The 25425-nt window shown below is 45.1% G+C and overlaps 1 protein-coding gene across 1 annotated transcript in view; it reads right to left on the bottom strand.

The window, feature by feature from the left end:
• LOC112262193 (AT-rich interactive domain-containing protein 1B) overlaps nt 1–25425 on the bottom strand; it is a 338604-nt gene that overhangs the window by 74432 nt on the left and 238747 nt on the right. The window contains 1 exon segment of the mRNA XM_042330089.1: nt 10990–11251. Coding sequence (XP_042186023.1) covers nt 10990–11251 — 262 coding nt within the window.

The raw sequence follows: 25425 nt of genomic DNA, 5'->3' as shown, positions 1-25425 counted from the left end.
AGAAGCAGGTTTAAATGTCAGCAGGCTGTACCTTAATCCCACATCCCTCTGCCTCTCCAACACAGCATCTTGATTACCAATGACTGGCAACATTAGGGTGTTTGTTCACGTCTGCTAGAGCTAACCCAAAGTGACTAGAGCATGTGGAGGGTATCTTGAAAGACGTGACTGTTGGAGTCTTCTCACCACAGGAGTAATTCTGTATTTGTACTGGAGCTAGGAACGTGTTGGGGGTTGGGGGGTGAAGGAAGTCCCACAGGTGCTCCAGAACACAATTAACATTTCTGTCAATCAGGCACAGCACAACGGCTGGTTTGCTATCCCTCTCCCTCTCCCTCTGCTCTCTGAAACACCACAGTGAGCAATTTTCACCTCCACTATAGCCCTCACTGAGGATCTAGCTGTTACTCAAAGACCAGGAGCATCCACAAGATCACATACACACACACGGAAACAGACACAATGTAAATGAAAAGCCTTAATGAAGTTTATGGTTGAAATAAAGACTATGGGTATGCTGTATTAAGTCACTACTGAAGCTAGAGAGGAAATGACTGCTTGTTTGAAATCCAGCCGCTACTTTAGAAGAAGAGCAAGAACAGTCAGATATGCTGCTTGAGAGCGTGGTTCCTGAAATCATTGTAATCTCCATTTAAAAACTTTAACATGTACAGTCATTCCAACTGTTCCCCCGATACAAAGTGAGAGGCCAGAAATAACGGCGTTCATGTGTTTTGAGATAATAATAGCGCCCAAACCTCAAAAACGTTAAACTATTCCTCTGCTAGGATTGTAAGGGCAATGCAAGACTACTGCTGGACATAGTTCTCTCATAGTCCTCACTGTTTTTCAGGGTTGGTAATATTACGCCTCTGAGTGCGCGTCGCATCCCATGCAGATTCACCGTCAGCTTGGTCCCACTGAGAAAATAATTTTAATTGATGATGAAAGGGAGGGACACACACAGTTGGATGAGCAGAAGCCATTCTGAGTAAATTCATTAATAGCACTGAGTGCTACTGGACTGACAGGAGAATAAGGCGAAGGGCAGCATTTCAGGTTGGTGGAATACACCTTGCAGGCTAGACACACACACACACACACACACACACACACACACACACACACACACACACACACACACACACACACACACACACACACACACACACACACACACACACACACACACACACACACAGGCAAGGTAACGCTAGTGTGTCTTTGGGGCAGTAAGCTGTAAACATAGATCTCAATGAACAGGGGTCAAGGATTTTCCAGCCTGGGGATACCAGCTAGCATGACTTACTACTCCCTGTAGGGGACTGGGGAATCTGCTGGGGTGGAGAAATACTCTCCCATGGACCTCATTACCAAGCTAACTCTGAGCTGGGCTGAGCTGGGGAAGGTACGGCAAGGAGAGGAAAGTGCAGCTTACTTGGCTGCCTGCTGGAACATAATTGCGCACACTCCTCCAGGTCCCACTCAGCCAGTCAGCCCAGCGCAGAATGGGAATTCAATAAAAGGACGACACAGCAAGCTAGCATTTTGATTCTCCTTTTAACAGGCAGGCTATCCATCGGGCTGCGACACAGCAAGCTAGCATTTTGATTCTCCTTTTAACAGGCAGGCTATCCAGCGGGCTGCGACACAGCAAGCTAGCATTTTGATTCTCCTTTTAACAGGCAGGCTATCCAGCGGGCTGCGACACAGCAAGCTAGCATTTTGATTCTCCTTTTAACAGGCAGGCTATCCAGCGGGCTGCGACACAGCAAGCTAGCATTTTGATTCTCCTTTTAACAGGCAGGCTATCCAGCGGGCTGCGACACAGCAAGGTAGCATTTTGATTCTCCTTTAAACAGGCAGGCTATCCAGCAGGCTGCGACACAGCAAGCTAGCATTTTGATTCTCCTTTTAACAGGCAGGCTATCCAGCAGGCTGCGACACAGCAAGCTAGCATTTTGATTCTCCTTTTAACAGGCAGGCTATCCAGCAGGCTGCGACACAGCAAGCTAGCATTTTGATTCTCCTTTTAACAGGCAGGCTATCCAGCAGGCTGCGACACAGCAAGCTAGCATTTTGATTCTCCTTTTAACAGGCAGGCTATCCAGCAGGCTGCGACACAGCAAGCTAGCATTTTGATTCTCCTTTTAACAGGCAGGCTATCCAGCAGGCTGCGACACAGCAAGCTAGCATTTTGATTCTCCTTTTAACAGGCAGGCTATCCAGCGGGCTGCGACACAGCAAGCTAGCATTTTGATTCTCCTTTTAACAGGCAGGCTATCCAGCGGGCTGCGACACAGCAAGCTAGCATTTTGATTCTCCTTTTAACAGGCAGGCTATCCAGCGGGCTGCGACACAGCAAGCTAGCATTTTGATTCTCCTTTTAACAGGCAGGCTATCCAGCGGGCTGCGACACAGCAAGCTAGCATTTTGATTCTCCTTTTAACAGGCAGGGTATCCAGCGGGCTGCGACACAGCAAGCTAGCATTTTGATTCTCCTTTTAACAGGCAGGCTATCCAGCGGGCTGCGACACAGCAAGCTAGCATTTTGATTCTCCTTTTAACAGGCAGGCTATCCAGCGGGCTGCGACACAGCAAGCTAGCATTTTGATTCTCCTTTTAACAGGCAGGCTATCCAGCGGGCTGCGACACAGCAAGCTAGCATTTTGATTCTCCTTTTAACAGGCAGACTATCCAGCGGGCTGCGACACAGCAAGCTAGCATTTTGATTCTCCTTTTAACAGGCAGGCTATCCAGCGGGCTGCGACACAGCAAGCTAGCATTTTGATTCTCCTTTTAACAGGCAGACTATCCAGCGGGCTGCGACACAGCAAGCTAGCATTTTGATTCTCCTTTTAACAGGCAGGCTATCCAGCGGGCTGCGACACAGCAAGCTAGCATTTTGATTCTCCTTTTAACAGGCAGGCTATCCAGCAGGCTGCGACACAGCAAGCTAGCATTTTGATTCTCCCTTTAACAGGCAGGCTATCCAGCAGGCTGCGACACAGCAAGCTAGCATTTTGATTCTCCTTTTAACAGGCAGGCTATCCAGCAGGCTGCGACACAGCAAGCTAGCATTTTGATTCTCCTTTTAACAGGCAGGCTATCCAGCAGGCTGCGACACAGCAAGCTAGCATTTTGATTCTCCTTTTAACAGGCAGGCTATCCAGCAGGCTGCGACACAGAGAGCTAGCATTTTGATTCTCCTTTTAACAGGCAGGCTATCCAGCGGGCTGCGACACAGCAAGCTAGCATTTTGATTCTCCTTTTAACAGGCAGGCTATCCAGCGGGCTGCGACACAGCAAGCTAGCATTTTGATTCTCCTTTTAACAGGCAGGCTATCCAGCAGGCTGCGACACAGCAAGCTAGCATTTTGATTCTCCTTTTAACAGGCAGGCTATCCAGTGGGCTGCTGTCAGATTTCACTTTGTGGAGAAAGGGAGGGAGAGAAAAGAAAGGAGGGAGGAAGATAGAAGAATGTGAAGGACAGGAAAATAGGGGGATTCAGTGGAAGTTGTGCCCCAGTCCTGTGCTGCCTCACAGAGAGGGACAGAGGGACAGCCAGAGGCAGTGTTCCACGGAAACAGCAACTGAGGGACTGGCCCGACTGGAACTACCACTGGAAAGGGAAAGGGGAACACCTAGTCAGTTGTACAACTGAATGCATTCAACTGAAATGTGTCTTCCTCATTTAACCCAACCCCTCTCACTAACGCTGCACCGCACTGTGAGTTCCCCAAATAAAACACAGTCCTTTGGGTTAACTAATTCCCCTAGCAAATCTGTAGTGTAACGTTTTGCGATTGTATTTTTGGTTTCTTCCTTGGAGCATTTACTGTATCAGAATAGCAATACACCTCTAGTGTTACTGATTGGGCCAACATGGATGCCCAGTTGCATCTCCCATTGGTTCAATTATGACCCTTAACTTGATCTTTCCAGACCTCACAGAACCCAGTCTGTCAACATCTTCATTACTATAATACACCTATGCTAAAGCTTATGATTAACAATAATGTGAATGGCTCAGTGGTGGTGTACCCAATGCCAGACAGGTCTGCACTGTTCCTCCTCTCTCTCCCTCCATCCATAGACGCTCTCTCTCTTGCTCTGTGACTCGTCCTGACCTTTCGGCGCTCCTCTAGCCCTGGAAGCACTTCAAGCGGGCGCAGATAAACAGCTTACTCTCCAAGTGCTCGCCAGAAAGCTTCAATCACGTCTTTTACAGAAAAAATAGAGGAGGAGGAGGACTGTGGGGAGGAGAGGGATGAGGGGCCGTGGCAGTGCTAAATGGACCTTGATGGACCTTGGAGGAGAATGAGAGAAAGGGAGACAAGCGTTTGTTGTGATTTTCTACGACAGGCAGCTCAAGCAGTGTTGTGCCATCAGGGAGTGAGGATGTGGTCTGAGTCCATTAGTAGCAGTACTAGAATGAGTGGATCTACTCAGAAGACCACACACACACAGACAGGCACAGACAGGCACAGACAACCAGGGTCATGCCTACAACAAAAATGAATACAATACAAATCATCATACTACTATATTCCCTATGTAGTGCAACCCACTGTTTTTTGGTACTACAGCCTAAAAGGTCAAAGGGCAGTCTCATCAGTTGGTCCTGAGGACCAATACATACATGGTAACATCTCCATTGTGATCAGAACTAGCAGCTTGTGACAGCATGGAGAAAGGTCATGTCGCCCTAAGACGGTAAGTCAATGGGTTGGACACACTGTCTGTCAAGCATTAAAGCTAATAGAATCAAAGAGAGAGGATGAGGGATCATTAGAATCAAAAAGAGAGGGATGAGGGATCACTAGAATCAAAGAGAGAGAGACGAGGATCACTAGAATCAAAGAGAGAGGATGAGGGATCACTAGAATCAAAAATAGAGAGACGAGAATCACTAGAATCAAAGAGAGAGAGACGAGGATCACTAGAATCAAAGAGAGGTGATGTGGGATCACTAGAATCAAAGAGAGAGAGAGGCATCACTAGAATCAAAGAGAGAGAGAGGGATCACTAGAATCAAAGAGAGAGAGAGGGATCACTAGAATCAAAGAGAGAGAGAGGCATCACTAGAATCAAAGAGAGGGGATGAGGGATCACTAGAATCAAAAAGAGAGAGAGGGATCACTAGAATCAAAGAGAGGGGATGAGGGATCACTAGAATCAAAGAGAGGGGATGAGGGATCACTAGAATCAAAGAGAGGGAATGAGGGATCACTAGAATCAAAGAGAGAGAGAGGGATCACTAGAATCAAAGAGAGGGAATGAGGGATCACTAGAATCAAAGAGAGGGAATGAGGGATCACTAGAATCAAAGAGAGAGAGAGAGGGATCACTAGAATCAAAGAGAGGGAATGAGGGATCACTAGAATCAAAGAGAGAGACGAGGATCACTAGAATCAAAGCGAGGGAATGAGGGATCACTAGAATCAAAGAGAGAGAGGGATCACTAGAATCAAAGAGGGAATGAGGGATCACTAGAATCAAAGAGAGAGACGAGGATCACTAGAATCAAAGAGAGAGAGAGAGAGGGATCACTAGAATCAAAGAGAGGGGATGAGGGATCACTAGAATCAAAGAGAGGGGATGAGGGTTCACTAGAATCAAAGAGAGGGGATGAGGGTTCACTAGAATCAAAGAGAGGGGGTGAGGGTTCACTAGAATCAAAGAGAGGGCATGAGGGTTCACTAGAATCAAAGAGAGGGAATGAGGGATCACTAGAATTAAAGAGAGAGAGAGGGAATGAGGGTTCACTAGAATCAAAGAGAGGGAATGAGGGATCACTAGAATTAAAGAGAGAGAGAGGGAATGAGGGATCACTAGAATCAAAGAGAGAGAGGGAATGAGGGATCACTAGAATCAAATAGAGAGAGAGGGAATGAGGGATCACTAGAATCAAAGAGAGGGGATGAGGGATCACTAGAATTAAAGAGAGAGAGAGGGGATGAGGGATCACTAGAATCAAAGAGAGAGAGGGGATGAGGGATCACTAGAATTAAAGAGAGAGAGAGGGAATGAGGGATCACTAGAATCAAAGAGAGAGAGAGGGGGGTAAGGAATCACTAGAATTAAAGAGAGAGAAGGGATGAGAGGCCACTTAGAGTTAAAGAGAGGGGATGAGGGATCACTAGAATTAAAGAGAGAGAGAGGGAATGAGGGATCACTAGAATCAAAGAGAGAGAGGGAATGAGGGATCACTAGAATCAAATAGAGAGAGAGGGAATGAGGGATCACTAGAATCAAAGAGAGGGGATGAGGGATCACTAGAATTAAAGAGAGAGAGAGGGGATGAGGGATCACTAGAATCAAAGTGAGAGAGAGAGGGAATGAGGGATCACTAGAATCAAAGAGAGAGAGAGAGGGAATGAGGGATCACTAGAATCAAAGAGAGGGGTTGAGGGATCACTAGAATCAAAGAGAGAGAGAGAGGGAATGAGGGATCACTATAATCAAAGAGAGAGGGGTGATGAGGGATCACTAGAATTAAAGAGAGAGAGAGAGGGGATGAGGGATCACTAGAATTAAAGAGAGAGGGGGTGAGGGGTCACTAGATTTATAGACAGAGAGAGATCACTACAATTAAAGAGGGCGGATGAGGGATCACTAGAATTAAAGAGAGGGGATGAGGTGTCACTAGAATCAAAGAGAGGAGATGAGAGGTCACTAGAATCAAAGAGAGAGGATGAGGGGTCACTAGAATCAAAGAGAGGGAATGAGGGATCACTAGAATTAAAGAGAGAGAGAGGGAATGAGGGATCACTAGAATCAAAGAGAGAGAGGGAATGAGGGATCACTAGAATCAAATAGAGAGAGAGGGAATGAGGGATCACTAGAATCAAAGAGAGGGGATGAGGGATCACTAGAATTAAAGAGAGAGAGAGGGGATGAGGGATCACTAGAATCAAAGAGAGAGAGGGGATGAGGGATCACTAGAATTAAAGAGAGAGAGAGAGGGAATGAGGGATCACTAGAATCAAAGAGAGAGAGAGGGGGGTAAGGAATCACTAGAATTAAAGAGAGAGAAGGGATGAGAGGTCACTTAGAGTTAAAGAGAGGGGATGAGGGATCACTAGAATTAAAGAGAGAGAGAGGGAATGAGGGATCACTAGAATCAAAGAGAGAGAGGGAATGAGGGATCACTAGAATCAAATAGAGAGAGGGAATGAGGGATCACTAGAATCAAAGAGAGGGGATGAGGGATCACTAGAATTAAAGAGAGAGAGGGGATGAGGGATCACTAGAATCAAAGTGAGAGAGAGAGGGAATGAGGGATCACTAGAATCAAAGAGAGAGAGAGGGGGAATGAGGGATCACTAGAATCAAAGAGAGGGGATGAGGGATCACTAGAATCAAAGAGAGAGAGAGGGAATGAGGGATCACTATAATCAAAGAGAGAGGGGTGATGAGGGATCACTAGAATTAAAGAGAGAGAGAGAGGGGATGAGGGATCACTAGAATTAAAGAGAGAGGGGGTGAGGGGTCACTAGAATTATAGACAGAGAGAGATCACTACAATTAAAGAGAGAGGGGATGAGGGATCACTAGAATCAAAGAGAGAGGGGATGAGAGGTCACTTAGAGTTAAAGAGGGCGGATGAGGGATCACTAGAATTAAAGAGAGGGGATGAGGTGTCACTAGAATCAAAGAGAGGAGATGAGAGGTCACTAGAATCAAAGAGAGAGGATGAGGGGTCACTAGAATCAAAGAGGGAGGGGATGAGGGGTCACTAGAATCAAAGAGAGATGGGATGAGGGGTCACTAGAATCAAAGAGAGAGAGGATGAGGGATCACTAGTTGCATCACTATTCCAATCACTCCTCTGGTCTGACTAGAGACTGTGAGAGAGAGGCATTGGTAACCAGCAGTTCACAGGGATACAGAAGTATTGTTCAGTGACTCTAGCAAAGCCCCACAGCCTTTCCTCCTCCTCTCCTCCTCCTCTCCCTTCACAGCGCACATCCCATTCTGCCAGGAATGCGGATGAGAGTAATGCCGTTTGCGTCCCCAAAGACAAAAAATGCGGGGTACTCCGAATTGGTTTAGAGACATTGGGGCTGAGCAATGTGATTTCTGCTTGACTGTCACAAATGTAGCACAACAGGAAAATCAATTTGCCTTCTGTGCCTCCTGGCTCGAGGAGAATCCAAATGCCAGGCGAACCTAGATAATGTTGTATTCCATTTGAGAAATGGCAAGGAGAGAGAGAGAAAGAGAGAGAGACTGGAGGGAGAGAGAGAAACTGAGCTGCACTTCCTAAACTCTTGCCAAATGTATGACCATATTAGAGACACATACTGTATTTCCCTCAGATTACACAGATCCACAAAGAATTAGAAAACAAACCCAATATTGATAAACTCCCATATCTATTGGGTGAAATACCACAGTGTACCATCACAGCAGCAAGATTTGTGACCTGTTGCTACAAGAAAAGGGTTAACCAGTGAAGAACAAACACCTTTGTAAATACAACCCATATCTATGTTTACTTATTTTCCCTTTTGTACTTTAACTATTTGCACATCGTTATAACACTGTATATAGACATAATATGACATTTGAAATGTCTATTCCTTTGGAAGTGTTGTGAGTGTAATGTTTACTGTTCATTTTTATTGCTTATTTCACTTTTGTTTATTATCTACTTCACTTGCTTTGGCAATGTTAACATATGTCCCCATGCCAATAAAGCCCTTAAATTGAATTGAAATTGAATAGAGGTAGAGAGAGAGAGAGAGACAGGTCTGGAAAGGAGAGGGATGAATGAAGTGAGTTACACTGAGGGAAACAGATGCTTTCTACGACTCCAAGATAAATACATGTCTGTTTGTAGGGTTGGGAGTTACCAGGGACCTCACAATACCATATTATCATTATACTTAGGTGCCGATGCGATATGTATTACGATTCTCACTATTCTCACTATTCTATACGCATTGCAATTTGATGCTCCAAACATATTGCTCACTATATGTCTGCTGCAGAGAAACAAGAGAGAGCAGGAGAAAAATAGTCATGGAAATAGAAGAGCTGAAAACATGTTGGCTCACTATTCAAAAACAAGATGGAAAACAAGGTATAGGGTGAAAAATACTGGAGCTTTAGCGCAGATATAGCTGACAAGCGCTAGCTGATGTTTTTTTTAAACAGATTGATACTTGGAGTCAAAGTATAGATATGATATCATCACTAAAAATATTGCGATATGCAACTGTAGAGATTTTTCTATCACTATCTGTCTGTCGGCCTGATCTTCTTATAGGCTGCTGACACACCTCTCTGTATCTTCTATTACTGGGAGGCTGTTAGTGTGTGTGTGTCTGTGTGTGTCTGTGAAATGAATGTGTAGTGTTTGTGTGCATCTACAGTATAGTGTGAGTGCCAGTGTATGTGTGTGAGCATGTGTATTTGGTGTGCGCTGTATGTACACAGTCAGTCAATATGTGTGTGTGTGCCATCTGATAGTGAATGTGTGTGTGTGTGACAGTGTTTATAGTGTGTGTGTGAGTGTGTGTGACAGCCAGGTGAAAGGCTGACAATGTGGAATTGCTCTCCTCTGACCGTTGTCAGGGGTGACAGGTGTCCCGTGAGCACTTGGCCATGTGACGTGCGTCGCCTCGGTAACCGAGGCAGGCATGACAGCTACCTTCAGAAGGCAATAAACCACAGCCACGGTCACAGTACGGTGGTGTCACGGTCAGAACCTTAATGTGATGGTGGTGCTGGTGTAGACTTGACTAGTGACAATGCCACAGACTTGACCCTGCCACTCTTTATGGAAGAGTGACAAATGGACCCAGAGACAAGGCCTAGGGACAGCCAGTGAGCCTCATACAGACAGAGGAAAAAATATAATGTTTGTATGTTTAGAAAGGAGACAGGTTGCAGGCAAGATAAATCACACAATTCTCATGACCTGCTAGTAAGTAAACAGTAATCAATCCTTCATATCATAGCAACATTAGTTCTCAGTGTATCTCTCTCATATGCCTGCCGTTGGTATTTCTCATTAGAAGTGATCACATAAACTACAGCTGGTAAACCCTAGCAGCTGTTACCAGACTATGATCCTCTCTCTATGAGGATGTGTTCTGCATGATGGGAGAATATTTATAGATACTCTATTAATCACAGCCATCCCTCCGATGAGATCCGCCTCCTGTCTCACCATCTCACTCCGCAGGATCTTGGCATTCGCGTCGGGAGCGGCTGTCCTGCTTTTTCATTAGTGTCAATCACACCCGTACGTGCTCAGTCCGCCCGGAACAACCCGCTGGCCTCAGGAGCTCACTCAAGCATTTGTCCCGCCTCGTCACTGTGATTGACAGGTCTGCGAGCTGCTGACGTGCCCGTCAGGCCTTAATCAGGAAGAGCAGCGGAGGCTGTGGTTGGATGGGGAGGGCAGTCAGAGCCATGTCTCATAGCCGTGTGTCACTCTGGCCTGTCCAAGGCCTGTCCAACACACTCCCATTCATTACCTCACTGTTTATCTAAATGCTCATCCATTCCTCTAGGGAGGAACAGCCCTGAATCCTCACACAAACACATCTGCTATTGTCTTATTTTGGCTTCCTGTTCTGAAGAATACAGAGGCCAACAGCAGCCATCTGTATCTGTGCATCTAAAAAGTTTTTCAAAATAAATGACAAATGATTTCCAATAGAAAGGAGACATTGAGGCTCTGAGTGGTGCAGTGGTCTAAGGCGCCACTACAGCCTGCACAGTCCGGGTTAGGGGAGGGTTTGGCTGAGACAAGGTTATAACTAGCACATCGGTCCTTGACATGGCCACTGCTGTAGTTCTGACCATATTTTTCTCATCATTTACCTGAACACAACAGGGTGTCATTATACCTGTACAGGATACTTGAACAGACGAATCAGAGGAGTGTTATAGAAAGAGAGTCAATCACCAGTATGAGGTTTTTTGATTATTTAGTGAAATGATTTGCCTTAGGAACCCTGTTGGCTTACCTGGTGCTGTGGTTGGGCCGCTGACAGGGGAGATGGGGCCAGAGCCGGAGCGTGATTGGTTGGAGCCCACAGGGGACCCAACAGGAGAGGACGATGGGCCGCTGCCTTGACTAGACAGGTGGGGTGACGCGTGGGGTGAGAAGGGTGACTGGGCTGGGTTACTCTGCTCCCCCTGGCTACTGGTGGAGCCTGTAGCACTGATGGCTGAACTGTGACCAGCTTCTGTACCTGTAGGGAGGTCATCTATGGAGCCAGACAGGTCCTGGAACAGAGAAAGAGAGAGACAGGAGAGATGGTGAGCGAAGAATATCATAAGGGAAACATACTATCACAATAAAGCAAGAGAGTAGCCCTGGGTATGCTGTGGATTACAACATAGTAATACATAACCCACAAAGCCCAACAATACTCCACAATACTCTCACAATAGAGCACAGCACTATACTGAAACTATACTGAAAGCAGTATAGTGCCTTGCTGGTGTAGGTCCGACAGTCTGTTCTGTGTGATGTGTAATGGGCCAGTATTCAAGCCTGAGCTTATGTTACACACATCCCCAGTGGGGAGAGAGAGGCGAGGGGGAGGTAGGAGGGAGGGGAGGACAGGGGGCTTTGACTGGTTAAGGGTATTCTGAACATTTTCTAGGGAATCCCCTACGAATGCCGACAGACAGAATGATAGTCTTATAAAAAAGAAGATTGAAGGGAGAGGGATGTAGATAGTTCAGGTGTTGTGTGTGATGTCTGCATCTTAAACACACATCCCCACAGTTCTCCAGCTGCACTACAGGAGGCCACCCACCCACCACTGATGGGATATGTGGGCCACAACCCAGGTTAGGCATCTATAATAAAAATTATTTGGTGGGGACTTATATTTGTTCTATTTCAGTGAATTGGAAATGTGTTTTTTGCATATCCCACTCTCCCTGAGACAAACTTGAAGAGTGGGATCACAGCCATGGTCTGACATTAACAACAGTGAACCTGGAGCAATTAGGGTTGAGCGCCTTTATGAAGGGCACATCGGCAGATTGATCACCTTGTCAGCTCGGGGATGCGAACTAGCATCCTTTCAGTTACTGGTCCAATAATGTAACCTCTAGGCTACCTGCCACCCACCTGCTGTAGCTAGCTATCTGTCTGTCTATCTGTCTGTCTATATGTCTTTCTGTCCACCCACCACCGTCAGTCAGGTTCCACAGAATTTGTCCCCAGCCACCTCCATGAACCTTTACCGAACCCTCTCTACAGCCACCAAAGACCTATCCTGTGTCTCCTAAAATGGCCATAGGGAAAATACTGGATCAAAGCTGAAGATGAAACCAGATACTACTGTGGTTCTTTCACCAGTATATGTATTATTGTGATCTATTGTTTACTGAAGCATAACGTGTTGAGTGTTATGGTATATTGTCCAGATGGATAAGAAGGTTCTGTGGTGATAAACAGTGATAAATGACTGTCTTGTTGTTCATATATCCTCTGTGGTGGCATAGGCTTTTGTTTTCGTCATGCCTCCGCGGCTGCCCACCCGCCTGCCCTACCACCCGCCCGCCTGGTCTGCCCGCCCTGCTCTGCCAGGCTGTCTCAGTCTGTCACATGGCATCATCTGCCCGGCTCGATCAGCCCAGCACACACACAGGCCTCTCTCTCTTTCTGTTTCTCTCTACCACTTCCCTCTCTCTCTGTCAGCGGTGTCACTCGCTGTCCCAACCAATCAACTCTACTGAGCTAGATGATGTCATAGGCTGTCTCAACCAATCACCAGAGCTATTTTTCTGAGCAGGCAGTCACAGGTCACCGCAAGTGCGTGCCATTTGACACAGTGGGGTCCTGCAAAGAGGGAGACCATGGTGACGTATTTCTAAACAGGTGAATCTAGAGTGACATCCACCTGATTGTTCGCCTCAGAGCCAATTAAAAAAGGGAAAGCACTGTGAATAATTACATTACCCGCTAGTCGCCAGTTCTCCAATAACCATTGGGCAGAAAAGCACATCATTCATTTGGAGGATTTGAGGATTGACCCGTTTTGATTAGACTCATGGTTGACGGCATCTAGACAGTGTTGTGACTGAGACAACCCAGGGAATAAGATCAGGCTCTTCCACAGATCTAACAGTGAAGAATCCCAGCTGCTGCTCTCTACACAGTGATATTTCCAGCAGTAAACAGCCAGCCCAGCCAAATACCCAACAAGCTAGCTTGGGCCCTTTCCAAAGTGGCCCAAATCTAATTGGTTTGCCTCTGTGCTGCAAATTGCTCTGTGCATTGAGTCTCCAAATAGCTGTCAACTACTCCCAGTTGGCATCTTGTATCACTTAATGTGCTTCTGAAGCATGTAATTGTCATAATAAGAAAAATATTGAGGTGATAATAACCACTTACGTTGAGATGGCCAGACCCCCAAGTAATGGCCTCCTATCTAGACGCTTCACACTACGTTTGAGAGGCAGTCATTCGTGACCCTTCACCTCAGGGGTGTTGGCATCAGCCTCCCTCCCTCTCCCTCTCTCTCTGAGGCTGTCAGCCTGTCAGACTCAGACAGGCAGGGGCACAAAGGGGACAGCTGAGCCAACACACACAGTAGAAACACACACACACACAAACACACTCATAGAAACACACACATGTACACACAGGCACAGCATGCACACACACACCAGATCACCAACCTATGACTGAGTGTGAGAAAAAAAACATAATTCATTAAAGAGTGGTATTTCCGCTGACTGTCCCCCCTGAGCAGGCAGACATGCACAAATGATATATACATATTTATTTTACCAGGCAAGTCAGTTAAAAGAACAAATTCTTTTTTACAATGACAGCCTACTCCGGCCAAACCCAGACAACTGTGCGCTGCCCCACGGGACTCCCAATCACAGCCGGATGTGATACAGCCTGGATTCAAACCAGGTACTATAGTGACACTTCTTGCACTGAGATGCAGTGCCTTAGACCGCTGTGCCACTCGGGAGCCCTAATTAATGAGTGCTGCTGGGAAGGGAACAGTGTTCCCCAGTCCAGGATTCTCTGGTCACACTGTCTAGACAGGGAGGAGTCAGGCACCACACCACAGCTTCCTGTCTGTGGACCATGGGGAAAGAGAGCATTGACCCTCAAACTTTCTCACAGACATACTGCACGGAAAACACTCAGGTGAACCAGCATGGCTGTATTGAGCAGGGAAGGCTTTCTTACAAGAGGCTGGGACTGTAGTTGCTGCTAGGGCTAGTTCAGAGACTGTAGCTGGCTGGGTCTGGAGCCATGCAGGGCTGGTGTTGTCAGCTCTGGTTGGTGGCTCTTGGGGCACTGCTGTCCAGCGTGTCACCTCGCTGTTGGAGGAACCAGCCACCCGCTGCCACTACAGCTTCCACCACCAGATCCCCCTGTCACCCTGCTGCAACTGCCCTGCCACCAGGCCAGACAGGCTAGCTGACTCAGCCTAGTCACAGTGGCACAGCAGTGGGGATGACAGAGAGGATGGTGGGTAGGAGGGTGAGGAATGGTGGAGGGTGTGTGTGTGGGTGGGGAGAGTTCTCTCTCTTTCTCTCTCTCTCACTCTGTTTCCAGTTATTAAGATATCCTCACACAGGACATGAACAGGTTAAAATATGTTATTCAAAGTGTCTGCAATGACATACAATGGAGGGGAAAAGTTACATGTAAAATCCAAAGATCCAAATGTTAATCGCCCATGTTGCTATCAAAGGCTCAACTGCTGTACCCACTGGTATTCCTCTCTTTATTCCTCTCTTTTCTCTGAGTAAATAGAATGATGACAGCTGTAATTAGGTCTAATAGATGTCTGTTGTGAGCCCTCTGGGGACTCTCTCACTCTCTCACGGACCCACTGTTCTCGTTACTGCCTTCGGACTGCTGTGCTGCTGCTCCCTCTCTCTTAGAAAAAAAGGTCCTATCTAGGACCTAAAAGGGTTCTTCGGCTGTTCCCATAGGAGAACCCTTTGAAGAACCCTTTTTGGCTGCAGGTAGAACGCTTTTGGTTCCAGGTCTAACTCTTTCCACAGAGGAAATCAAAAGGGTTATACCTGGAACCAAAAAGGGTTCTCCTATGGGGATAGTCGAATAACCCTTTTAGAATACTTTTTTTTCTAAGAATGTAGCAGTGGAAATGCTATTACACTTAAGATATTTTTCTTTGTTGAGTTGAGTAAATGAAATGTCATGCAAATTACGAAATGAAATGCCATGCAAATTATGAATTAAAATGGCATGCAAATTATGAAATGAAATGCCACGCAAATTATGAAATGCCATGCAAATTATGAAATGAAATGCCATGCAAATTATTTTCTGAATGGTTGTGTGTCAGGGAGGGAGTGGGGGAGTGGAGTGTAATGGGATGCCCCATGTAGAGAGCTCACTGTTATACCGTTCACAAGGTGCGACTAAATACCATGTACAGACAGAGAGGAACTCACAAAACACTAACACTCCCAGCTACAGAGTACAGAGCTGGCATAGGCTCAGAAAGGCAGAGGAGAGAGATGTGTTCATGTGTTTGCAGGGGATGAAAACAAACTGAGCGAGTGAGAGAGAAAGATTATAATGCTAATGATGAGGATGATGATGCTGATGGTGTTGATTGTGGTGATAACAGTAATGATGATGATGATTATGATGATGATGCTGATGGTGTTGGTTGTGGTGATAACAGTAATGATGATGATGCTGATGGTGTTGCTGATGATGACGATGATGCTGATGGTGTTGGTTGTGGGGATGACAGTGATGATGATTATGATGACGATGATGCTGGTGGTGTTGGTTATAGTGATGCAAGTGATGCTGATAGTTGTAGTGATGATGATGAAGATGATGATGATTATAATGATGCTGGTGGTGTTGGTTATAGTGATGCAAGTGATGCTGATAGTTGTGGTGATGACAGTGATGATGATGATGATGCTGGTGGTGTTGGTTATAGTGATGCAAGTGATGCTGATAGTTGTGGTGATGACAGTGATGATGATGATGGTGTTGGTTGTGGTGATGACAGTGATGATGATTGTGATGATGATGATGATGATGATGATGATGCTGATGGTGTTGGTTGTGGGGATGACAGTGATGATGATGATGATGATGATGATGATTATAATGATGCTGGTGGTGTTGGTTATAGTGATGCAAGTGATGCTGATTGTTGTGGTGATGACAGTGAAGATGATGATGATGGTGTTGGTTGTGGTGATGACAGTGATGATGATGATGATGATGATGCTGATGGTGTTGGTTGTGGGGATGACAGTGATGATGATGATGTTGGTTGTGATGATGATGGTTGTGGTGATGACAGTGATGATGATTATGATGGTGTTGGTTGTGATGATGACAGTGATGATGATGATTATGATGATGATGCTGATGTTGTTGGTTGTGGTGATGATGATGATGATGCTGTTGGTTGTGGTGATGACAGTAATGATGATAATGATGGTATTGGTTGTGATGATGACAGTGATGATGATGATGAGTATGATGATGATGCTGATGCTGTTGGTTGTGGAGATGACAGTGACGATGATGATGATGTGTTAGTTGTGGTGGTGGTTGGGGTGGAAATGATGGTGATGATGATGAATCATTTGAATGATCTGAGGGGAGTTTTCTGCTATGCCACAGGCTCCAAAAACATCTGAACATGCTGCTGTCCGACCGAGCTCTCTGATCAGGAGAAGTCATTATGGGCCATACAACAGTCATATCAGTCTCCTGACTCCTGATAAATGTCCCAGTGCCTGTTGTCCTTTGTGTCACAGGTGGCACTGTTGGGAAGTCAGGTTCCATCTCACATCTCCATGGCTGGCTGGGTGCCATGATGACATCCCAAGCAGCCCAGGAGCTTGCTGCACTCAGTGCCAAGTCCTCTTCTGTCATAGTGGAACATCTCTGAAAGGATGCTACAAGAGCCTCTCTGGGCCTGCCTGTCTGTGCAATAACACCAACCATTAAACCAAGGCATCCAAGAACAGACTGTGTCGTCAGGAAAAAACTCCTGTCCCAGGCTATATCACCAGATCAGGCAACATATGTGGAACTAGGATGTGAGGGAAATGCTGTGTTCTACAGACAGGACTATAGAACCCAATCTGAGGGACGCTACCATGTTTAAAATGACATTTATTGGATGTTCAAGCAAGTAGTTTCTCTCTTTTCTTTGTCTCAAAAAAAGCAGAGCGAGAACAAACTGTTCCGGGCCTCTATAGTTGCAGGAGAGACACAGTGTCAGAAAGCAATATGTGCTTTTCTATTTCGCTACAATGGCTGCACAAAGCACAGGCAATCTCATGATAATACTCCCGCAGCAAAATAACAAAAACAACTGTCTAGACTTCCAACACCAAAACACAGACAGGCAAAAAATATACTTCCTCTTCAGACACACTAGTAGTTAACATAATGTTTCTAGATTTCTCTCACTTCTATAGACATACAGCACCCCCCAAAGCCAATGTCTACTTCTTGGACTGTCCATGTCTGTCTGCAACCAAGTCCGGTCTGCTGGGTGCATACACACACGTCCTGCGTGTATCTACAGTCCTCAGGTTAATAAGGCAGCCAGACAACCTACCACCACCCACATGTTTCCAGTCTGCTGTGTGTGAGAGCACTAATGCTAAAACTAGCCCATTAGTGTTATTTGTCGTTGGGGTGATATGCAGCTTGCGGAGTGATAACTCTCCCTCTCTAAGCCCTCAGTAATGTGGAGATAGGAAGAGAGTCTGTTTGGAGGACCCGTTTGAAGCCCTATTACTCCTAAGCCTGTAAAGACGCCCAAATCTGGTGGCGCTTGTCTCCAAACCAGGGGATTAGTGTTGAGTTTCACTGTGATTCCCCCTGATAATACGACAGAGCTTGATAGAGCCGGGCCGAGCAGAACGAGCGCTTAACACACACCAGCCCTATTCACTTAACGCACTGCCTCATTGTCTCTCTGAACAATGACGACAATAAAGTACCCCAGCCCTCCACAGCTCAACCTTTAATCTCTAGATACATGTTCAGGATAGTCCCTTTGTACCGTATATTGAGGCTGAAGTTGCCACCCCACAAACCTTGCCGTCTAATATTTATTATTCCACTAAACTGTTTTTATTTAAATATACCAGTCTTCCATTTAAAAGAGGGGGCCTTGATGAGAGTCGACAAGCCAGGCAGGCCGTTAATATTTGAGCTGTTGAAATGTTGTTTTTTCATTCACCACAAAGGCTCTAACTGGTTTAATGCATAAGCAGACCACTCCCCTTCTACCCTCTACCCCTCCTCCCCTTTACCCATCCTCCCCTTCACCCCTCATCCCTTCATTTTTATTTATGGAATTCCGCTATGCCATACTCACCCCCCCACCCCTCCTCCTCTCCACTCACCCCAGAGACATACTCACCCCCACCCCTCCTCCTCTCACTCACCCCAGAGACACACTCACCCCCAACCCTCCTCCTATCCACTCACCCCCAACCCTCCTCCTCTCCACTCACCCCATAGACATACTCACCCCTACCCCTCCTCCTCTCCACTCACCCCAGAGACACTCACCCCCACCCCTCCTCCTCTCCACTCACCCCAGAGACATACTCACCCCCACCCTTCCTCCTCTCCACTCACCCCAGAGACATACTCACCCCCACCCCTCCTCCTCTCCACTCACCCCAGAGACATACTCACCCCCACCCCTCCTCCTCTCCACTCACCCCAGAGACATACTCACCCCCCACCCCTCCTCCTCTCCACTCACCCCAGAGACATACTCACCCCCCACCCCTCCTCCTCTCCACTCACCCCAGAGACATACTCACCCCCCACCCCTCCTCCTCTCCACTCACCCCAGAGACATACTCACCCCCACCCCTCCTCCTCTCCACTCGCCCAGAGAGAGAGACAGAGAAGGAACTTAAAGCGAAGGGAGGAATAGAAAATAAATAAATAAAACAGCCAAATTCCTAATTTCTAATTCAACTGCTCATTCAGCTTAACCTCTCTCTCTCCTCTGCAATTAAAGCACCTGCCACATCCTTCACGCCGTGCTGCTGCCTCCCACCCTCCATGCCCGCCCGCCCGCTCGCCCGCCGCACAGAGCAGCCACACGGCTAAATAATGCAGTGCATCCTGCGCCACGCATCCTTTATCATCCCAAATGACAGCCATTTGCATATCTCCCCAGTCAATTAGAGCGGAATAATCAGCCCATAATTGGGGGAGAGAGCCGGTAATCACCCAACCCTGGCACACCGTCAGGACAAACGGGGGGAGGGGGAAGAAGAGGGGCTGAGGTAGGAGAGGTGGGGGGACAGCCGTCACACTTCAACCTAGTGTTCTATCCTACTATGCTACAGTCCAGAGTTTTCCTCTCTCACATAACCTCATACTGTCTCTTTTGTTTTTCAAACTCTCTTACTTGAACTCCCTACCCACCAACTATGATGTGTTCTGTATCCTTATTACAGTACTAGGAACAGACATTCTCCAGATACATGAACGTTAGAGTACACAGGTATCTCTCCTGAGTGAGAGAGAAAGAGACTGTGGAGGTCTGCAATTGTTTTTCTGAGGTCTTGATTTCTTTTGACTTTCCCGTGATGTCAAGCAAAGAGGCACTGAGTTTGAAGGTAGGCCTTGAAATACATCCACACGTACACCTCCAATTGACTCAAATTATGTAAATTAGCCTAACAGAAGCTTATAAAGCCATGACATAATTTTCTGGAATTTTCCAAGCTGTTTAAAGGCACAGTCAACTTAGTGTATGTAAACTTCTGACCCACTGGAATTGAAGTGAATTATAAGTGAAATAATCTGTCTGTAAACAATTGTTGAAAAAATTACTTGTGTCATGCACAAAGTAGATGTCCTAACCGACTTGCCAAAACTATAGTTTGTCAACGAGAAATATGTGGAGTGGAAAAACTAGTTTTTATGACTCCAACTAAAGTGTAGGTAAACTTCCGACTTCAACTGTATATACAGTGCATTCGAAAAGTATTCAGACCCCTTGACTTTAACATTTTGTTACTTTACAGCCTTATTCTTTTCCCCTCATCAATCTACACATAATACCCCATAATGACAAAGCAAAAACTGTTTTGTAGAAATGTTTGTAAATGTATTAAAAATAAAAGAAAACTGAAATATGCCATTTATATCAGTATTCACACCCATTACTCCGTACTTTGTTGAAGCACTCTTGGGTATGGGTATGTATTTGGGGAGTTTCTCCCATTCCTCTCTGCAGATCCTCTCAAGCTCTGTCAGGTTGGATGGGGAGCATTGCTGCACAGGTATTTTCAGGTTTCTCCGGAGATGTTCGATCGGGTTCAAGTCCGGGCTCTGGCTAGGCCACTGAAGGACATTCAGAGACTTGTCCCGAAGCCACTCCTGCATTGTCTTGGCTATGTGCTTAGGGTTATTAACCTGTTGGAGGTGAACCTCCGCCCCAGTCTAAGGTCCTGAGCGCTCTGGAGCAGGTTTTCATTAAGGATCTCTCTGTACTTTGCTCCGTTCATTTTTGTCTCGATCCTGACTAGTCTCCCAGTCCCCGCTGCTGAAAATCATCCCCACAGCATGATGCTGCCACCACCATGCTTCACCGTAGGGATGGTGCCAGGTTTCCTCCAGACGTGACGCTTGGCATTCAGACCAAATAGTTCAATCTTGGTTTCATCAGACCAGAGAATCTTGTTTTTTACTGAGGAGTGGCTTCCAATCAAGACTTTCTACCATAAAGATCTGATCGGTGGAGTGCTGCAGAGATGGTTGTTCTTCTGGAAGGTTCTCCCATCTCCACAGAGGAACTCTAGATCTCTGTTAGATGGAACATTGTGTTCTTGGTCACCTCCCTGACCAAGGCCCTCTCCTTCTCCCCCCGATTGATCAGTTTGGATGGGCGGCCAGCTCTTGAGTCTTGTTGGTTCCAAACTTCTTCCATTTAAGAATGATGGAGGCCACTGTGTTCTTGGGGACCTTCAATGCTGCAGAGATGTTTTGGTACCATTCCCAAGATATGCGCCTCGAAACAATCCTGTCTCGGAGCTCTACGGACAATTCCTTCGACTCATGGCTTGTTTTTTGATCTGATATGCACTGTCAACTAACTGTGGGACCTTATATAGACAGGTGTGTGCCTTTCCAAAACATGTCCAAACAACTGAATTTACCACAGGTGGACTCCAATCAAGGTGGACTCCAATCAACATCTCAAGGATGATCAATGGAAACAGGATGCACCTGTGCTCAATTTCGAGTCTCATAGCAAAGGGTCTGAAAACTTAATAAATTATCAAACATGTCAAAAAATGTTTAATTTGTTTTGTCCTTATGGGGTATTGTGTGTAGATTGCTGAGGAAAAACAAATATTTAATCAATTTTAGATAAGGGTGTAAAGTAAATGAACATAGAAAAAGTCAAATTTTCTGAATGCTTTCTGAAGGCACTGTATATACAGTACTAGTCAAAATTTGGACATACCTACTCATTCAAGGGTTTTTCTTTATTTGTACTATTTTCTAAATTGCAGAATAATAGTGAAGACATCAAAACTATGAAATAACACATATGGAATCATGTAGTAACCAAAAAAGTGTTAAACAAATCAACATATATTTTATATTTGAGATTCTTCAAAGTAGCCACCATTTGCCTTGATGACAGCTTTGCACACTCTTGGCATTATCTCAACCAGCTTCACCTGGAATGCTTTTCCAACAGTCTTAAAGGAGTTCCCACATGTGCTTAGCACTTGTTGGCTGCTGTTCCTTCACTCTGCTGTCCAACTCATCCCAAACCATCTCAATTGGGTTGAGGTTAGGTGATTGTGGAGGTCAGGTCATCTGATGCAGCACTCCATCACTCTCCTTCTTGGTCAACTAGCTCTTACACAGCCTGGAGGTGTGTTTTGGGTCATTATCCTGTTGAAAAACAAATGATAGTCCCACTAATCTCAAACCAGATAGGATGGCGTATCACTGCAGAATGCTGTGGTAGCCATGCGGGTTCAGTGTGCCTTGAATTCTAAATAAATCACAGACAGTGTCACCAGCAAAGCACTCCCACACCATCACACATTCACGGTGCGAACCACACATGAGGAGATCATCCATTCACCTACTCTGCATCTCACAAAGACACTGCTGTTGGAGCCAAAAATCTCACATTGCTCGTGTTTCTTGGCCCAAGCAAGTCTCTTCTTCTTATTGTTTTCTTTTAGTAGTTATTTATTTGCAGCAATTTGACCAAAGGCCTGATTCACCCAGTCTCCTCTGAACACATACTTGCTATATTGTATTTACTTTGCCACCATGGCCTTTTTTGCCTTTACTTCCCTTCTCACCTCATTTGCTCACATTGTATATAGACTTGTTTATACTGTATTATTGACTGTATGTTTGTTTTACTCCATGTGTAACTCTGTGTCGTTGTATCTGTCGAACTGCTTTGCTTTATCTTGGCCAGGTCGCAATTGTAAATGAGAACTTGTTCTCAACTTGCCTACCTGGTTAAATAAAGGTAAAATAAATAAAATAAAATAAATAAACAGTTGATGTCGAGATATGTATGTTACTTCAACTGCGTGAAGCATTTATTTGGGCTGCAATTTCTGATGCTGGTAACTCTAATGAACTTATCCTCTGCAGCAGAGGTAACTATGGGTCTTCCTTTTCTGTTGCGGTCTTCATGAGAGCCAGTTTCATCATAGCTCTTGATGGTTTTTGTGACTGCGCTAGAAGAAACTTTCAAAGTCCTTGAAATGTTGCGTACTGACTGATGTTCATGTCTTAAAGTAATGATGGACTGTCATTTCGCTTATTTGAGCTGTTCTTGCCATGATATGGAATTGGTCTTTTACCAAATAGGTCTATCTTCTGTATACCACCCCTACCTTGTCACAACACAACTGATTGGCTCAAATGCATTAGGGAAAGAAATTCCAAATTAACTTAACAAGGCAAGGTTAGTTGAAATGCATTCCAGATTACTACCTCATAAAGCTGGTTGAGAGAATGCCAAGCGTGTGCAAAGCTGTCAGCAAAGGGTGGCTACATTGAATAATCTCAAATATACAATATATTTGATTTGTTCAACACTTATTTGGTTACAACATGATTCCGTATGTGTTATTTCATAGTTTTGATAGCTTCACTATTATTCTACAATGTAGAAAATAGTAAAAATGAAGAATGAGTACGTATGTCCAAACTTTTGACTGATACCGTATAAATAGAGAGAGAGACGTGGTGCCAGTCACTAGCCTACACACAATACCCTGTCGTTTCAAAGTGGAATTATGTTTTTAGAAATGTAATTAAACAATTAATTAAAATGAAAAAGGATGAAATGTCTTGACTCAATAAGTATTCAACCCCTTTGCAAGCCTAAATAAGTTCAGGATTAAAAACGTTTTTAACAAGTCACATGGTTGCATGGACTATGTGTGCAATAATCGTGTTTAAGATGATTTTTTAATGACTACCTCATCTCTGTATCCCACACATACAATTATCTGTAAGGTCCCTCAGTCGAGCAGTGAATTTCAAACACAGATTCAACAACAAAGACCAGGGAGGTTTGGTAGATTGTTAAAAAAGAAACAGACATTGAATATCCCTTTGAGCATGGTGAAGTTATTAATTACACTTTGGATGGTGTATCAATACACACAGTCTCTACAAAGATACAGGCGTCCTTCCTAACTCAGTTACCGGTGAGGAAGGAAACCGCTCAGGGATTTCACCATGCAGTTACTCCACAATACCTGCCAGAAGCCTGTACTGAATAAAAAATATTCTAAAACATGCATCCTATTTGCAACAAGGCACTAAAGTAAAACTGCAAAAAATGTGGCAAAGAAATTAACTTTAGGTCTTTAATACAAAGCGTTATGGGGCAAATCCAACACAACACATCACTAAGTACCACTCTTCATATTTTCAAGCATGGTGGTGGCTGCATCATGTTATGGGTATGCTTCTCATTAGCAAGGACTAGGGAGTTTTTTGGGGATAAAAATAAATGGAATAGAGCTAATCAAAGGCAACATCCTAAAGGAAAACCTGTTTCATTCTGCTTTCCAACAGACACTGGGAGACAAATTCACCTTTCAGCAGGACAATAACGTAAAACACAAAGCCAAATATACACTGGAGTTGCTTACCAAGATCACATTGAATGTTCCTAAGTGGCCTAGTTACAGTTTTGGCTTAAGACGGTTTGAAAATCTATGGCAAGACTTGAAAATGGCTGCCTAGCAATGATCAACAACCAACTTGACAAAGCTTGAAGAATTTTGAAAATAATATAATGTGCAAATATTGTCCAATACAGGTGTGCAAAACTCTTAGAGGCTCACCCAGAAAGACTCCAAGCTGTAATCGCTGCCAAATTGGATTCTAACATGTATTGAATACTTATGTAAATGAGATATTTCTGTATTTCATTTTCAATAAATTTGCAAACAAAATGAAAAACATGTTTTCACTTCGTCATTATGGGGTATTGTGTGTAGATGGGCTAAAAAAATAAGATTAATTTTGAATTCAGGCTTTAATACAACAAAATGTGCAATAAGTCAAGGGGTATGAATACTTTCTGTAGGCTCTATACATACTGTCGCGTAAAGAGGAACATCAGAGCCAGACAAGGTTAGTTCCCTCCTGTATCACTTTTCCTTTGTGCTCTGCTTTTCATCCTAGGCCTTGGTATTTCCTCAGCTCACTGCAGTTCAAAGCTACACAACATTAACTTCTGTGGTTCTGGGCCGCACTCACTTGCCTTTCTGAGATGAAAGGCACAATGACGCTCCATTTGCTTCAACTTGATGGAGGAGGAGAGAAAAAAGAGAGAAAGAATGAAAAGAAAGAGAAGGAAGAAAAAAACGGAAGGATGAGAGTTTTGATTTGTTCCGATTTAACCTCCAGAGAAAAGAGGCAATCTATGAGTGTTTACCACAGCAAGGCAGAGGCAGGAGGGTAAAATGAAGAAACACACAAAAGTATGATATAAAAACAACAAAGAAAATAGTTTCTTTGAAGACACAGACAGAGAAAGAGAGAGAGAGCGACATAGAGTAGGCTGGGGATAGTGTTCACACGGCTAGACCAGGGAGGAAAACAGGGCTGGGGATAGTGTTCACACGGCTAGACAGGGAGGAAAACAGGGCTGGGATAGTGTTCACATGGCTAGACAGGGAGGAAAACAGGGCTTGGGATAGTGTTCACACGGCTAGACAGGGAGGAAAACAGGGCTGGGATAGTGTTCACATGGCTAGACAGGGAGGAAAACAGGGCTGGGGATAGTGTTCACACGGCTAGACAGGGAGGAAAACAGGGCTGGGGATAGTGTTCACACGGCTAGACAGGGAGGAAAACAGGGCTGGGGATAGTGTTCACACGGCTAGACAGGGAGGAAAACAGGGCT

Source organism: Oncorhynchus tshawytscha, linkage group LG11 (genome assembly GCF_018296145.1).
Source record: "Oncorhynchus tshawytscha isolate Ot180627B linkage group LG11, Otsh_v2.0, whole genome shotgun sequence".
Lineage (NCBI taxonomy): Eukaryota > Metazoa > Chordata > Actinopteri > Salmoniformes > Salmonidae > Oncorhynchus > Oncorhynchus tshawytscha.
This window is presented reverse-complemented; position numbering and strand designations above follow the sequence as displayed.